Raw genomic sequence first — 17,426 nt, 5'->3', positions numbered from 1 at the left:
AAAGTTTTTGGGTAGTCTTGCTAATGCATATCAGCAAATAGTTCTTAATTATCAATACAGCCATTTGTAGTTACTAAATCAGTAAAACCACAAACTCTAGGCAGAAGCTACACAGCAACAGGGAAAAAAACAAGAGAGAGAAAAAAAAGAGAAAAATAGAGAAACAAAGTAATATTATGCTGCTCAAGAGGCAGAAATGTATGGATCTGTCAAGTTGAAGGGGACTTTTTAAAATTAAAGGAAAATATATTGTGCTCTTTTGCCAAAAAGAGTAGCATAGCCAAATAATAAGGGTAATTGATGTGAATCTGAGCAATCCAACTGGTTAATTGCACATGAAAATGTTTCCAGTTTTCCTGGAAATGAGAAAAACTGTTCCAGCATAAAAGGAGCAACTGGCAGCACGGTCTGTGCTGCTCAGCAGTTTCAGAGGTGGGCCCTCTAGAGCTAAAATAGTAATGTGCTGTGTTCTCTCTCAGTTATATCATAGTACTTGAACTATACAGCAGCAAAGAAAAAGAGAATTATTATAATGGCTTTTTTTTCAATTTTCAGTTGTGAAATTACGAATGAAATTGGCTTTCTAATATTTTGCATGTTTAAAAAAAAAAAAATAGAAAGATTGCAAAGATACTTGTCTGAAGGTGTCTGCTAATAGTTCTCTTTGGAGATGCGAAGGTGAGTTGTTCATGTGAACGTTTCCATTTCCCTTCTTGCATCATGCTGCAGTGGGAGCCATGCTGTCCCTGCAAGCTGGTGGGAGGGCTGGGAAGAAGCACAGCACGGTGGGAGGGGTGTGCTCCCTTCCCTTATGGGTGCTGGAGAGGCTCTGCCCAGAGACAGGTTCTTGCTATCCAGTGACACAAATGGGGGTCCACAGTTTTCATAAGCTTTTGCTCAGTGTGTATTTTCGAAAGGGATTACATGTGATTAAGCTATGGAGATAACTCAATGAGGATAGAAGATCCTATCATGGAGTTGTTGCTGTGGGCATACTTGGGGACAGGCTCCAGACAAATTCTTTGTACAGTTCTTGTTCTCGCTGATGTTCCAACTCCGGACATTCACGTTCCATAGTTTTAATTTCATCTAAAGAAGCACCTGAGTGATAATCTTTAGTGCTGTCGCTGCTCCCTTGCACAACATTCTCTGATGGAAGCACCAAATATCTATTCCACAGGAAATGTCTCCATTTCAGAAGGTTGCTTTAGTATTCATCTCTATCCTGCTTGATAACAAGTCAGCAACTGTAATATAATGATATGGGTTGCTTCCAGTGACATGTCATATTGTGAAATTACAGTTTGGGTAATCTGTTTATAAAACATTATGGGTAGCTGCTAAGCAGTGACTAAAGTGCTTTACACACATGCACAAATACATCAAAGCATTTCGTATTGGTGTTGCAGTGAAACAGTTTGACACTTCAGTTACTGTACAGCACAGCCAGGAGATGCTTTGATCTTTGCTAAACTCCTTTGCAAATGGGGGCACACCCTGATGTAGTCATAAAGGTGGAAGTTTCATTCAGAGCTATGTTTTCCGTGCTTGCTTTTTTTGTTCTTGTTGTTATTTTTTATTTTTCTTCCATTTATTTTTATGACACAAAATATTTTGCTCCACTTATGGTATAGAATCTCCTTCCTGAAAGTACAGTACCTGAAAAGCATGGTGCTGTTTATCCACCTTTGGGAACTGATTCAGAGGACACAGCACCTTTACAGTCATTATTCTGAGGTGAAAGCACAGCAGATTTGAGATATGAAGTTGAACTTTATTGACCGTAGTGTGATCCAAGACTTTGACATAGGCAGGAAGGGATGTTGAAAAAATTAATCTTTGGGCAATTGTATTTGACAAATCAGTTCTAATTTCTGACCACTTTCTCTTTGTCCTTGCCTGCATAACTGTATGCCTTGATTAGCTTCTGTAGATTGCTCCAGGGCTGGAAGTGACTGGTAAAGAAAGGGATTTCTTTGTATGCTGTGTACAATTTTTAATGGCTTGAAAAATAGAAAAATATCTTTTTTTTTTTTTTTTTTTTTAAATGAAGATTCTCAGCCAGAAAAACAAATGCATGCATATTCAGTTCTTCCCAGGATGCTCTATTCTTACCTCATTTTGTCTTTTATGTCTTTTGGTATAATTCTACCAACTTAAAAACAGTCATTTTTGACTTACAGCAACATTAATGAAGGTAAAAATTTAAACTTTGATGAGGAAGGTTATAAAATATGAAAGCTATTAAAGCATTTCAGACGATTCCAGTCCTCCCTCAGAAATGGATAAATTTATTTGAAAAGAGGACTCTTCTATGAGTGCTTAAGCCAGAAGAAAAAGTCTTTGTTGCAGATTCATTTTTAAAAGAATTGAAATGCAGGCTGAATGACGTCTGGCATGTACAAGCAGGCACAGAGCTTATTCAGTGCATTTGAGAGCAGAGCATGTATGGGTTGTTTAGTTTTGAAAGGGTGGGAACGCTCTTCTGGAAGAGAGCAACAAAAAAACACCCAGCTTAGAACAATGCCACAGAGCTTGTCCAACAAAAAGGGAGCTGTTTGTGTTGGTACATCTGGAATTCTGCCTTGCACTAGGATTAGTAGCTCTTCTTTGTAATGTCACCTGAGTATTTCATTCTGTAAGAGAAAAGGGGAAAAAATCGATAAAGAACAACAGAAAGCAGTCAAGGGCTCATTGTAAAATTGCTCCCTTAAAGCATCATTAGAAGCACTGTTTTCATATCTTTCAAACTGCTTCCTCCATCATGTGTCTCCCAGTAGACCATTAAAGAGGCCAAAACATCCCCAGTAGCTTGTTTCTGTACATAGTATCCAACCAGCACCACCTTGAAGATGTTCTCTTCTAATTCATCTTCAGCTAACTGAACAGATAACCTCACATTGGTTCTGTAGAGTCCTTTCTCAGAGCTGATGCAGCCTATTAGATTTATTGCTGCCAGTGCAAAAGGAATCTATCAGTTCAAGAATGCACATCTAAACGGGAGGCATTGTCCACAGAGCAACTAGGCAATGGGAGGAGGGAAGAAAGCATCAAAAATGCCTTTGGAATATCTGCTGTGGCCAGGCAGAGCCAGCTGCCCAGAAGAAGTCAGTCAGAAGGAGGCAACCAGTGCTGTTACCACAGCAAGCCCACAAGGGACAATTTTTCTGTCTGGATATTAACAGGAGCACAGCCAAGGTACTGAGGGCAATGAGCAGGAGAGTTTTGAACGTTTTTCCCCATGAGGCAAAAATAGCTAGTTGCCCAGGGGAGCTGTGGGGTCTCCATCCTTGGCAGAGCCAGCTGGATGCAGCCCTGAGCATTCAGGTCTACTAAAAGCACGTGCCTTGCTGGGGCAGCAGCTTGGGACAGATGCCTTTCAGGGCCCTGCCAGCCTGAGCTATTCTGACACTGCTGCATAACTTAGGTTTACAAATCACTGCAACGCTTTGTCACTGTTTCCTTTTCCTGTAGATGAATACATTGCTAAGTGAAATAGAATTCATCTTACCCTTTTTTAACAGAAGAGATTACAGCTGTCTGCCTTTGAGATAGTCAGCTAAACAACTTCTATAGTCAGTGGAGAAAAACAGGCATTTTTAAATCATCATGTCTTCTAAGGAGGCATCTAAAGTAAGTGTTAGATAAATTGTAGTGTAAAAGCACTCAACTTTTCATTGATGATAAATGGGATCTAGATAACTACCTCTAAGACAGATACCTTCTTTCCATCCATCTGAAAGCCGGATGGGATGAATGTCACTTTATCATATTTCTGCTTGAAGGGGTTTTGATGCCTGTTATGGGAATATGGGATACAGTCACACTTCTACTGCTTACTTGCTGATATACAGGATGAGCAACAGGTGACCGTTCCCTGTTGGAAAATCAGATCCTAAGGAATCATTTCAAAACCATGGAACAGATATTCTTCTGTGGTACAGAGAGGACAAGAAGATAATGCCATTTTATGCTAGGGTTTTTGTTTTTATTTTTCCAAAGCAAAAGGATCCATGCATGCTGTTTGGTGCCTGACTCCTAAGCCGTGGGCACTGCAATAAAATAGTTAACTCTCAGTTGAATGTTCGATTTTCTGTGGGAAGAAAATATCATTAAAAGGTAGGCTGTAGTGGACTATGCATGCAAGTGCTTCATTGTAAGGTCAAAATCAAAGTGACTGAAAAGGAATTGTGGATTTGGTTAATTAGGCACCTGCGAGCCCCTTCTGCAATTCTCATGTGACACAGAAGACTGCAGTGCCGCTCTGCCCTTACTCTGAGTACATCTATCACCAGCACTGCCTTCCTCCCCTGTGGTTGCTCTGCCCAACAAATGCTTTCAGCTTGGCACCAGGTGAGGCTGCTAGTTCTTTGTGAGCAAGCAGCTGGTGGCCCTTAGCCCTCATATTTCTCATTTTTTAAGTTAAAAGCTGAGCTACGCTAATGAAATACACACACTCTCTTATGAAACAAAGAATTGTACTTAAAATGTGTTGGTTCAGTAACGGTGGTTCTTTCCCAGCTACGCTTTTGAGAGGCAGAGCTGGCAGAAGTGGGAGAGGACTGTGAATATTCTCTTATTATTCCAATTCCTTCTTGCCTGTCAGCAGCTTCCCTGATTCACCTGTCTTGGCACTCTGTGCTTACCACCCTGACAAGATGATTTTGCTTCTTGATAAACTGTGGGTGTAAAAATTACTGTTTTGAACCAAATGAAGACAACATCTAACGGCAGTAACCTTTTATCAGCAGCTGAAGTGAACATATTGGATAGGATTATAATTTAGATGTACATTTGGATGCATTTCTGAAAGAGCTGTATGTAGGCTATAATGTTTGAACTGCAGTTATTTTGATGACTGAAAGTCTGTGAAGCTGGAGACTGCATTTTCACTTAATGAAAAGGGTGGTAGTTTTACCAAGAAAATATCCCTAAGGAAATTAATAAAGGGCCTCTTCTTTAAAAGAAAAAAAGAAAGATTCTTTGAATTTATGTTTAAGAAAACAAGACTCATGTCCAAAAGACTGGCTAATTTTGGGGTGGTATGTTCTTAATGAAGTCATGTATTTAGTGTATTCAATAAATTAGAAGCTAGCCTGTAAGATTTCTGAGTTGGCACAGGTGAAGAACTGTATGTAATAGGAATCTCAAAATTTGCCTTTTTTTTTCCCCACAGAATCTCACAAGCAATGTAGGCTTGAAAAGCCTGTTTTGGAAAGCCATATATCATATATCCTTTTGTGGAGATCCCATGTTTCTTGGTAACTGTGTGCAGCACGCTTTACTGGGATTTAGTATTCACCTGCTTTGAAACCACCCTTGGCCTAAGTCACTGTCAAGCAGGGATCACCTTCTCTATGGGCTTTCAAGCAGCGTACACCTTCAAGACTGAGACATTAGGAGCTTTCACATAGCCCTAAGGATAATTTCCAATGCCCATTATCATTTAATCACATATAACTGTGGTAAAGGCAGAATGTGTTTTTTTGCTAGTGTACCACAATCCCCATTCCCCCTTTTCTTTCTCTGATGTTTGCGGCTACTGTTGCTCCCATTGCAAGTCATTGTCCAGAGCAACTCAACTCAAACAGACTTTGACCTGGCTCTGGAGGTGCTCAGTCACCATGGTTTTCGTAGAAGAAACACACTGTCTTTTCGTCATGTGAAAATGAACATACCTAATGCAATTAGGGGAAAAAAAAAATCTTACATGGACAATGTCTGTGCTTTGTTTTCAATGGCTTTTTTATTTTCCCCTCATATATAAAGTCTTCCTCCTAAATATATAAACATATGTAGGACAGCTCTTCTCGGAAGTGCTTGCTTTTTTTTCTTCCTTCTTTTTTTTAAAAAACTCTTGATATTTTGGCATCCCGTGTGTCATAAGCCAAGTCAGTTTCACTAATGATGAAATTCAGAAACAGACTGTATGCATATTTAGAAAGTCTTTGCTGAACAAGACCATTTTGTATGATTAATGTATCAGTGTATTCATTAATGTCCATGCTATCGGAAGTATTTACTGAAGAACTGCTAAAGATTTCTGTAGTATCAAAGATTTTTGCTTGCAAGGAAACAAATGCAGAAGCAGTTTTAATCAAGACCAAACACAGCATCATGAGGTGTAGCACCAGTGCTTCCAGTCCCCCATTAACTCAGTTCACTTGGTTCACTGAGTTTTTGGAACCCTCCAAAAACCTCAAACACAGATATTGAGACCATGTAGCCATTTGAGATTCCAGAAAGTTCAAAATGATTTGTCTTATGCAATGGAATGTAGTTTAGCATGTCGGCTCTTGTGAAATGGTTGTGTAGGGGCATCTTAAGGGAGTGGATTAGATGTCAGGGGGAAGTTCTTCACTGAGAGAGTGGTGAGGTGTTGGAACAGCTGCCCAGAGGGGCTGTGGATGTCCCATCCCTGTTCAAGGCCAGGTCGGGTCGGGCCCTGGGCAGCCTGGTCAACTACTTATCTAATGGTTGGCAGCCCAGTCTGTGGCAGAGGGGTTAGAATGTGATGATCCATCAGGTCCCTTTGAACCCAAGCTATTCTGTGATTACATTGTGGCATTCCAAGAATGCAGTCAATTTCTATGAGAAATTCTAACTTTGGGAGTGCTGTTGAAAAGCAATTACGTTCAACAAACGTATAACAAATATGTATAACAAAGCTTAGTCAATTCACTGAAATTGAGGACGCAAAACTAATTTTGATAAATGTGTTTTTTTAACAATGTTCACGCAGTAAGCAATGAAGACTATTTTCATACTGAAAAAAATCAAACCCCTTTAAGATAATTGCGGACAAAATTTTGTTACAGTTTTATGTTTTTCCCCACAAAGTACTGTAATATTACATAATGCTTAGGAAATGTTTTGAGATCACAGGATGAAAGACAGTATAGAAGTGCAATGTATTTATGATTATTATTAACATTTGATGAGTCCCCTGGCTTTTCTTTCAGGATTTTCTACTTATTTCTGTTGCACATTTTTAATTGCTTAGAGAAATGATGCAGTCATATCTCGGAGTTGGTTTAATTGGAATTATTGATGTCTGAAGCAGAACCCAGTCTGGGAAAACTGGGTCTGATCAAAGTCTGCAACTAATGGTTTAGTGAAGTTATAAATTCAGTCTGTAATTAAAAAATGAAAGAGAGAGCGTGTCTTCAAAGTGCGCATTTTGTGCTAAGGAAACAGTCACTTCTTACTTGTTTGGAAATACTCATTGCAGTATTTGAAAAGAAGGTAGCAGTAATGACTGAAGTTCTTAATCCCAAGGATTTGCTGAGTTTTTCACCTGACACGGCTGGTTCATTTGAGATGTGTTTCAAGCGTTTTGATTTGCTGTCTTCTTTTTGCAATGGGAGCCAATAACTTTGGATTTTCTCTGTGGGAAGATTTTTAGCTTAATTCCTGTGTTTACACTTTTAAAATCTGTAATAACGTATAGAACACACAAGCCTAACATTACCATGAATTCTGGTTCAAATGGATGAAAAGGATGGAGGATATTAAGCAGTCAGTATTAACCTAGCATTAAACGTGGAGGTTGGTGGCCCTGCACGTGGCAGGGGGTTGGAGATTCATGATCCTTGAGGTCCCTTCCAACCCTGGCCATTCTGGGATTCTGTGAACCTTTTCAACTACCTGTTCACTGACTGCTGAGGATGCACAGGACAGTTCCTGAACGTCCCTAGTCAAGTGAGGCTAATCCTGGCCCTCTTTCTGCGTGTTTGAGGGTGATGTTTGGGCCATTCTTTTGTTCTGAACGTTCTACTAGATTTCTTAAAACATTTTTACTCATTATTTAGTGCCATGAAATATAGTGTTGTCCAAATTGTCCAGGAAAGCACGCTTCCTTCATGCATCTCGATATACTTACTGAACAGTGTGTGGGAAATCACAACACACACTGCTTTTCTTTTCTGATGCACGTGTTGTGACTGAGTTAGGAAACTGGATGAATTTAACTGCTTTGGGGGTTGATGGATGGGTACTGGTGTGACTGGAGAAAGTTCCAGCAGACTGAAATGCAGAATGACCTTTACTTGTATTATGAACATGATGAAAGACTTTTGCTTTCTTTTAAATGATTCTTCTGGTCTTTTGTTATAAAGGATCTTTTTGTTTAGCCTACCTGTTACCAGAAATAAATATGTATATATTCCAAAGTGGACAGGCATCTTGCATTGAATGATAGCAGTTGTAATTCAGTGCGTTGACTGGAATATCCACCACAAATTTCACTCTCCTTATGAAACTGTGTCAGTGCATTCTCCAAGAGTATGCACTTTTACCATATGCTCTGTATTGATCAACCCATCCTGAACCATTTTTTTCCCTAATTAAGGATGCAGAGAGCTTTGCATTATTCCTTTTATGATCTCAGGAGCTCTTTTTACACTGCTTGTTTGGGGATTTGCTTCCTTGGGAGAGTTTATTGCTGTATGGATGAGAATGCTTTTCTGAAGCTGTTAATCATTCCACGATTAAAGAAAACTAATTGAGAATATTTCCCATTATTACTAAAGTCTCAGGAGTGCCATAGGGCGTACATACTATTATAATCTAAACCTGCAATTTGTCTTTGCTCCTTGTATCCTTTGGTACAGTGATGTATACTTGGAGAAGAATTTTAAGGGGAATGGCTGACACTCCCCTACCCAGCCACAGTGAACGAAAAGTGCTTTTTACCATTTTCTCATCAGCTGCTGCCTCCTGTTAGCAATGAGATTGTTTTTGCAAGAGTTATTTTGCCCTTTGATTAAGGAAGGGCTCAAACTAATCAAAACAACTTCCTAACATTGCAGGCTATTGGTCCTGCTATATAAGTTGCCCAGTGAAGTGGAGGAGAACTTACCATGCAAGTCATTTTAAAATTCTTTGAGGCAAATCACTGAAGAATTCATGGTAGGGACCATCTCCTTTCTGTTGCAGGATGTACTTGATAAAATAATACGCATTTCATGGCTCTTTGATATTGAACTTCAGTATTTCAGGTGCTAGATAGAAGGATGTATTTGTTATGTAATATACCTAAGGACTGTAAATGAATTAGCCTGCCAGCATTGGATAATAATAGTCGGACTCATCAATGAAGCTCTGCAGGTAGAGCTGCTGTCATTTGAATGCTTCTTTCCGTGCAGTCCACCGATGGGTGTGTTTGGTTGAGAATACCATTTGTCAGTGTCCTTCTTCATAAGAAGGTACATTCGTTTTTTGTAACCCTGATGCAGAAGGCTGCAGCCTGCATCTATATTATTTTAGTAATTTTATTAGGGGTGAGCATTCCTTTTCAGAACATCACCTATTTTGTTTTAACAAATATCCCCAAAAGGTGATTCTTCTCAAATTCTGTGATGTCGGTAAGGAATCTGTAGCTCTTCAGTTGCAGTATGCCAAAATCAATTGCCAAAAGAATTCTGATTCTGGTTGACGAATTCATCTTTTTATCATGTACATAATGCATTTTGCCATCCAGATTTACTGAAATGTAGTTCCACAATCTGTAATATGTTTTTAATATGATCTTACCAGTCACTGAACATTAAATGAATCTGAATGTATAGCATTTATGCTTTGAACTAACTTTAAGTGGCTTTGGGCATAAAAGTACTGTGCTAGTAAGGACAGATTTGAATATATGTATATATATATATGTATATGTATATATATGTGTATATATATATATATGTATATGTATATGTGTATGTATATATATATATATATACATATATATATAAAGTCTGCATAATCCTGACTTTGTGGAAGCATTTCTCTGTGTGCTGAGAGCTTCATTGGTTATGTGCTACTGACATGAAAGATCTCTCCTGTTGATACTGTTCTGTCATTGTATTCTAGTGTGCATATCTAATATTTTGAATAACTGCTTTGTATGGAATAGCTGCACATACAATCCCACAATTTACTTGAATTAGCAGTCAGGGATAAAGACACTGAGTATTTCTTCAAAAATCCCATGGCTGGAATGAAGGTTGGCCTTACCACTACCTGGTTATTTGAGAGCTTCTTTTAGAGCGTTGAGAATGATAACCTCAAAGCCAGGAAACTGGATTGCAATTAAAAATTGGGGAACATCTCACATATTGGCAGTGGGCAGCTGTGGTCAGTTCAGTGTATCTTAGTTATCTCACATGTAAATTGTGTGTGATACTGCTCTCTTCTGCAGAAAATCTAACCAAAGATATTTAATAAATACTATTTGACTAATGGACTGGCTTTTTGTACAAAATTGTCACCAGACTAAGTGTACATGGTTGATCATAGGATGGAGATCATGTGTAATTGTTACGTGTTTCTACAAATATAGAGAGAAAATTTTGGAGTCCTGACTAACTGCTCTGACACGATTAGGAAGAATATGAAGTCAAGTGAATATGAGAGGAGAGTTCCTGATGTTTGTGGGGTATTTCCTTCCAAAACTTGAAGGGAGCATATAAACAGAAGGGGGAATGGCTGTTTTCAAGAGTGGATAGCAATAGGACAAGGAGGAATGGTTTAAACTGAGACAGGGGAGGTTTAGGTTAGATATTAGGAGGAAGTTTTTCACACAGAGGGTGGTGAGGCACTGGAGCAGGTTGCCCAAGGGGCTGTGGATGCCCCATCCCTGGAGGCATTCAAGGGCAGGCTGGATGTGGCTCTGGGCAGCCTGGGCTGCTGGTTGGCGACCCTGCACAAAGCAGGGGGTTGGAACTGGATGATCCTTTTCAACCCAGGCCGTCCTGTGGTTCTGCACATCTATGGTTTCCAGCAGGTACAAGTAGGCTGACCTAATTTCCTGAAGTAGAATCATCAGCTCAGCAATAGTTGTAGTTGGTGAACTGGCTGTTTAGAACTGTTTTTTTCTCTTTCATCTAAGCTAGCTATACCAAGCATGGTAGCAGTATCCTTCCAACATTTGGGTAGAGCCCAAATAAAATTTATATTGGCCTGAAATCCCTTCTGTTTTCAGGATTATGTAGTTGGAGAGGCATGTTGACCCTAAAATCTGACAAACAGCCTGTGCTTCAGTTTAAAACCTACCCTACTGATTACAAAGTCAGTCTGTATGTTTCTGGTGTGTGAAGTGATAATTACAGTCCTGTTTGCAATTGAAACTGAAAGGCATCACTAAATGTGATAGTTCTTCACCCTGCCTTGGATATCCCTGCCACGCTTATCACTGAGCAGCCTGACTGCAGTTTTTGTTTCCCATATCACCTAGAAATCCCTAAATATGGGGATCAAAAACTCCTGCTTCAGCTCCGGTGTTGTGAAGTGACATTTATTGGTGTCATTCAGGTCCGTTAGGCTGCAGACTCCGAGTGTGCTGCCTATTTAGCATACAAATAGACAAATAAGAGTGCATGAGAGAGACATGCACCAAAGTGATAAAAACATCAGCTTGGTGCGTGTATTAAAAATGAGTTTCAGTAAATTAGATGTTATGTAAAAAGAATTAATCTTAAAAATTGCTGGTACCACTGGTCTGTGTTATTATACTGATACCAATTTAATTTCATTTTTTCTTGTTTAACTCATCATGCTAAATTTACACTTGTGTTTCAGATGATTAAAAATCTTGATAACACCAATGTGGCATTACACAATAGAGCATATTACAGCTGTTCTTTAATTATACTGAGTGGTGGGCGCACCTTTAATCTCTGAAAGCCACTTTGTGCCATTAAATTGCTCTGTAAGATTGATTATTCCTGAATTTGAGATGTGTTTACTATCTCAACAAATCCAAATTGTCAGAGTTTAGAGCTGGGTCCTTAAAATAGAAAAGTAGAGCAGAACCTGTGCCATTTACTGAGGCAGCGCTGTTCCTGCCTGAGAAGGAACTGCAAAGGCCAATATAAATATAACGCAATTAAAATCAGTCTGTGAAAACAGCCATGACTGCTGGGGAGAGAAGAATATGTTATTTGGCACTGTTTCCTCCTCCACCCCCCAAGTCTCCTAATGAGTTAAAATGAAAGTAATTAAAAAAGAAGCTAAATGTCAAGGAAGGATTTCCTGTGCTGCCTGTTCCTGGCTTTGGTCAGATAGAAGTGGAGTCTCTAGCACCTCAATGGTGAAGCAAGAAATTGATTATTGAAGGGGTCAGTAAATATGGCTGAGATGTCTTTCTGTCCATTCTGATTTTTAGCATCTCTGTGGTCCTAATAACAAACTGGCCTCATGAGTGAGTGGCAGCCACGAGTCATTATTCAAATACAAGTAAATTATACAGTTATCTGTGTTATTCTGAGTTGCCATTTGTTTAACAACTAAATTGCTGTACCGTGTCTGAGTCATTGGTATTCCAGGCATGATGAATTGTAACCTGTGACAAGGTCAGAGTGTTGTAGGAGCTTATACTGCTCACTGGGAAAAAGTAGCAGACTCCTAGGATGGCCACTGTCAATGTATTAGTGCTTTGTGTTGTCTGTGTTTAAAAAAAAATGCAGTGCCTTCTTGGTGACTGCAGAGAACTCTCAAAACCCATGTGGTGTTAATGATATGATATGTGTCCAGTTTTGGGCCCCTCACTGCGAGAAAGACATTGAGGCCCTGAAACGTGTTCAAAGGAGGGCAACAAAGCTGGTGAGGGGTCTGGAACACAGGGCTTATGAGGAGAGGCTGAAGGAGCTGGGGTTGTTCAGCCTGAAGAAGAGGAGGCTCAGGGGAGACCTCATTGCTCTCTATAACTTCCTGAAGGGAGATTGTAGTGAGCTGGGGGTCGGCCTCTTCTCTCGTGTCATCAGTGATAGGAGCAGAGGGAATGGTTTCAAGCTACGGCAGGGGAGATTCAGGCTGGACATGAGGAAGTATTACTTTTCTGAAAGGGTGGTCAGGCACTGGAATGGATGCCCAGGGAGGTGGTAGAGTCACCGAGCCTGGGGGTGTTCAAGGAAAGGCTGGATGTTGTGTTGAGGGACATGGTTTAGTAGGAGCTATTGGGAATAGGTGAACGGTTGGACTGGATGATCTTTCAGGTCTTTTCCAACCTTGGTGATTCTATGATTCTATGATATGGCCAATGTAATAGGAGTTACTAATAAAGGATAAAATTCAGCCTATACATAATTTCATGTAGAACTGCATGATTATGATTTGCTTGCATCAATTTAGGCACGTGGGAGATTCCTTTAGCGAGAGACATTTTCATCTCCACTCATCTGAAGTAGTTGTCTCTGCTTTCAGGGTTGATTTGAAGCATTGCAATGACTCTTTGCAGCAGGGCAGCTGTGTGACATCTCTTTCTTGCTAGTGCCGTCTCCTGGAAGAGTGTGTTGTGCACTGAACTTGTGCTGCAGTTGTTTGGGTGCATTTTTCTGGTGTTCTCCTGTAAGGTGGAACACAAAGTTGTAGGATACTTCTTGTATCCACGAAGCTGTGGATAACAGAGTTAACTGTCAGGGTATGATTTTAATTCAGGAAGCCTGAGACTTGTGCAACCCCTTCTTGTTGGTACATGTCTTTCTTGCTTAGGTCTCCTGATCAGCAGCCAACCAAAGATAAGGATGTGTATTTTTTTGCATGAAAAGGAGTACCATACAGTGTGATGAACATATGCCTTTATTACACAACTCTTCTGTCTCACAGAAACTGCAGATTGTGTAGCTATTGTGTCACACTGAGTAGTTTTCCTTTTAATATTATCACATTGTGACTTAAACATGATGAAATATTAGAAAAAAAGGAACCATTTTAATTTTACTTTTTCACTAGGTCTGAAACCACTGTGTTTTATTTGGAGGTAAATTATGCTATTTATCTTGTATACATAAGTACCTCTATGAATAATGCAAGAAGTTGAGATGATAGAAGTAAAAATTACAGAGCTGTCCTTAACAGACTGGATTAACATCCTGCGAGAGCTTATTTAAAACCAACTGGTGCCTCTTTTATACAATACAAAAATGTGCCATTTTGGAGCTTTTGCAAAGCCATTATAGTGGAGCGTTGCCAGATCCATTAACAATTCTGTAGTAATGACAGCTAGATAACAGATATGGGGTACAAGCAGGCAGTGGAAGGATCTATACAAGATGCCTTTTGCATGGATGTTGTAAGAAAACTTGAATGAAAAGAACTGCTATCAAAACCATAGCACTTCCAGACTGAAATGAACTACTAAGTGAACTAGTGTCGTGGTATATGACACGTCATTTGTTTCTGTCCCTGGCATGGGTAAGGCACTGCTGGTGGAACTCCACTCATTTAAGATATCAAGGAATAGAGGAAGAATTTATATGACTGAAAGCTCGTCATTTTTTTCCATCTCTCCAGGCTTAAGAAATTGTTTTGTATCTCCCTAAAATTCAGTGACCAAAAGCTACTGATGGACAGAGTACTGCCATATGAAAGTCATGTAGTCTTTAGATCATTGGGTATGTTATTTTAACTTGATTGGCATCATCTACAGAGACTCAAACATGGATGCTCTTCTTTTTCCATTAAGCAAGCTGCTGATCAGCTTTGTTATCCTGGCAAACTGTACGAAAAGTGGTTTACCAGTCAACTACTTTGCTGCAGCACGAGCCTAAGTCAGATGCACTCTCAAAAGGGCTCAGCTTAAGAAATGCACCTTTGGAAAACTATACATTTTGTAAGTTAAAAACATAAAATTGACTGGAAAGAGCTCCAGGACAGGACTGCCCCTTGGCAGCAGTCTTTGAGGGAGAACATTCTCTGATTCGACACTGGGGAAGAGGGGGAAGCAAGAAGAATTCATTTACAATTGACCCATGACAGCAAAGTCACTCACTTTCCAAATAGGATTAAACTCGTTCTGTCAGCCATGACATGTGAAAAGATCATGGTTATAAATACCATTTACCATAATGAATTGGAAGTGTCTGAGTTTGCAAGCACTGGCCACTCATGGACAGCTAGATTTATGCAGTGTTTTGACGCTAAAATTAGGTTCTGCAAAATAAAGGGAGTACAGAAAAGGTTGTAGCAGTGAGAGATTGTAAAACATTAAAAAAAGAAAAAAAAAAAAAAAGAAAAAGAAAAAAGAAGGAATTGTATTGAAGGATATTTCATTCAAATCATATTTGTTGTGTGTCAGCATGACTTCCTGCAGTCAATGAAACCACATTGATGTACGTATTTTTTTTATTGAGATAAAAACTACACCCTGTGGTTGCTCAGTAACCTTAACTCAGTCTTGCATCAGGATCAGACAGTATTTGCTTTTTAATGCTTGCAGAACTAAATGTAGATTGAAAATCTAATTTCACAAAATATTTTCGTTCAGTGTAGGCTTTATTTGTATTTTCAGTGTGCAGGCTGCCACGGAAAAATCTCAGTGGCTGAAAGTATATATAATATTTAGGGATGACTTGAGATTCTTTTTAATTGATAACGTACAGGCTAAAAACTGTCCAACATTAAAGAAAATAGTAAAAAGGCTGAGCTAAAAAGAGGCATCAAATATAATCGCTTCTTAAATTACCAGAAGGTTAACATATAATTAATTTGTTAATTTTAATTACTACCCTACAAAATGTGCTGGAAATATGCTCAAAGGGGAGTAGCAGCCAGGTGCCAGGCGTGATTAACTAAGGTTACTAGCAATTAGGAGGTCTCTATTAACCATGTTATGGAAATTTTAAAAACACATTTACTGAAACTCAGCAGGGTTTTCATCTTGCTCTGTATTTCCACTACTTTAGACTTACTGGTGTGGTGTCATTGGCTTCATTCTCTTCCAGCTAAACGTTTTACTGCAGATGAGATACAAACTGCCTTTTCTTTGTGTGTTATGCAAGCAGTAGGTATTTGTTTTGTTCATATAAACACAAATGATTAATTCTTGTTTGCAAAGAGTCCTGATGTCTTGGCACACGGAGTGCCAGGGAGCTGCAGAGTCTTGCAGCTGAGCACTGGGAAGGCCAATCCCAAAGAGAAGGTTGTTGCTTTCCAAGGAGCTCTGGGACATGCAGTCCATATGTACAGCAGGAGTGTTGCTGGAACAGCCTTTCCAATCCAGAACCTGCTCTACAGTGCTTTACATTTGCAGTCTAACTTGTGATTTAAAACCAACAAACCAAACTCACATCAACAATAAGAAGAGCAAAATTTCTATATGTTTGCTTTGCATTTTCAACCAAATGCACTGTGGATGAATGTCTTATATGTATCAAATTCCACGATGTACTGCTGTTCTGTATTACTGCTGCATCGGTCATGCTGATGTGTCTGTTATTTGGAAGCATGATAAACCGTGATCCGTGATCAAGGAAGACTTTTAAAAAATGCAAACAAAACAAAACAAATAAAAACAACCTAAAGCATTGGTGTCAAAGGAAATTAATTTCCTGGATGGCTTGTGTTTTTCTCTGAGGCAGATATTGATGAGTGTGCAGAGGGGATCATTGAGTGTCACAACCATTCACGCTGTGTTAACCTCCCAGGGTGGTACCACTGTGAGTGCAGAAGCGGTTTCCATGACAATGGAAGCTATTCTCTTTCCGGGGAGTCCTGTGTTGGTAAGCAATGATCAGCATAGTGCTGGTTTTTTGTTGTCTTTTTTTTGCGTTCTGCATGGTGTTATAAAGTCACTGCTGAGACACTGTCCTTAACAGTTTCTGTGTTTAAGGCAAAAATGAGAAAGCAAGCAAGCGTGTCTGCGTTTGTCAGCATCCCCAGCCATGTGGTGCGGGCGCTAGTTTAAGAGGCATCACATTTCTGGTCGGTTATTACAGGAGGGAGGCACACAGAGATCCAGAGTGTGTCTTAGTATGCTTTGCCATTTATCACAATAAGCTGCTCTACATCCTGAAGGGAGGGAGGGCTTTCTGGGGAGCAGAATGGCCCACAGAAGGGAAGGAGATGCTCCTCAGCTTTCAAATCTCAGAGCAGCAGTATGAGAACACATTCGGTGCATGTTCCTTGTCGCTTTGATATGTTACTTTTGCATTCTTTCGTATCTTCATCATTTTATTTTTGGAGTTATGCAAATAGCCCCCTGCACTTTGTGCACCATATTTGGAGAAAAACACCCTGAGAGCATGAAGGGAGAGGAATTTTTAAAGGGTGCGGAGGAGTTTGTCAGTTCTTCCTGTGATCACTTGTTTCTGTGGGAGGACAAAGGATGAGGCTCCGTGAGGGTTTATCTGGAGCTGGTTCTCGCAATCTGGTGCGGTGAATGTTCGTAACACTTTGTGTCCCAACACAGCAAGTAAGCAGGAATGAAAGGATAGTGGAGGCTCTGCTTAACAATTAACCTCTGCTTAACAATTTTTCTAGCTGTTTATTTATTCTCGAAAGTCTTGTACACCATTTCTGTATGATATTATCAGGTGCGTTTAAAAGTTTGCCAAGGATCTCGTTATAGCTGCTACTGATGCAGTTCTCTTAATTCTCTATCCTTTCTTGGGAAATGCAGCTATTTCATCTCTACTCAGTTCTATGAATTTTCTGTAAGA

At 39.6% G+C, this 17,426-nt stretch overlaps 1 protein-coding gene across 3 annotated transcripts in view; it reads left to right on the top strand.

Annotated features, from left to right (window-relative positions):
* NELL1 (neural EGFL like 1) overlaps positions 1-17,426 on the top strand; it is a 293,522-nt gene that overhangs the window by 256,522 nt on the left and 19,574 nt on the right. Inside the window, exon 16 of one of the 3 annotated variants that reach the window (XM_048949310.1) lies at positions 16,413-16,487. The exons of 1 other annotated variant lie outside the window; for it this stretch is intronic. In XM_048949310.1, coding sequence (XP_048805267.1) covers positions 16,413-16,487 — 75 coding nt within the window. Of the gene's footprint in view, positions 1-16,346; positions 16,488-17,426 lie in introns of all 3 variants that reach the window. One more of the 3 variants, XM_048949309.1, reaches the window with a different exon arrangement.

This window comes from Lagopus muta, chromosome 6 (genome assembly GCF_023343835.1).
Source record: "Lagopus muta isolate bLagMut1 chromosome 6, bLagMut1 primary, whole genome shotgun sequence".
Classification (NCBI taxonomy): domain Eukaryota; kingdom Metazoa; phylum Chordata; class Aves; order Galliformes; family Phasianidae; genus Lagopus; species Lagopus muta.
This window is presented reverse-complemented; position numbering and strand designations above follow the sequence as displayed.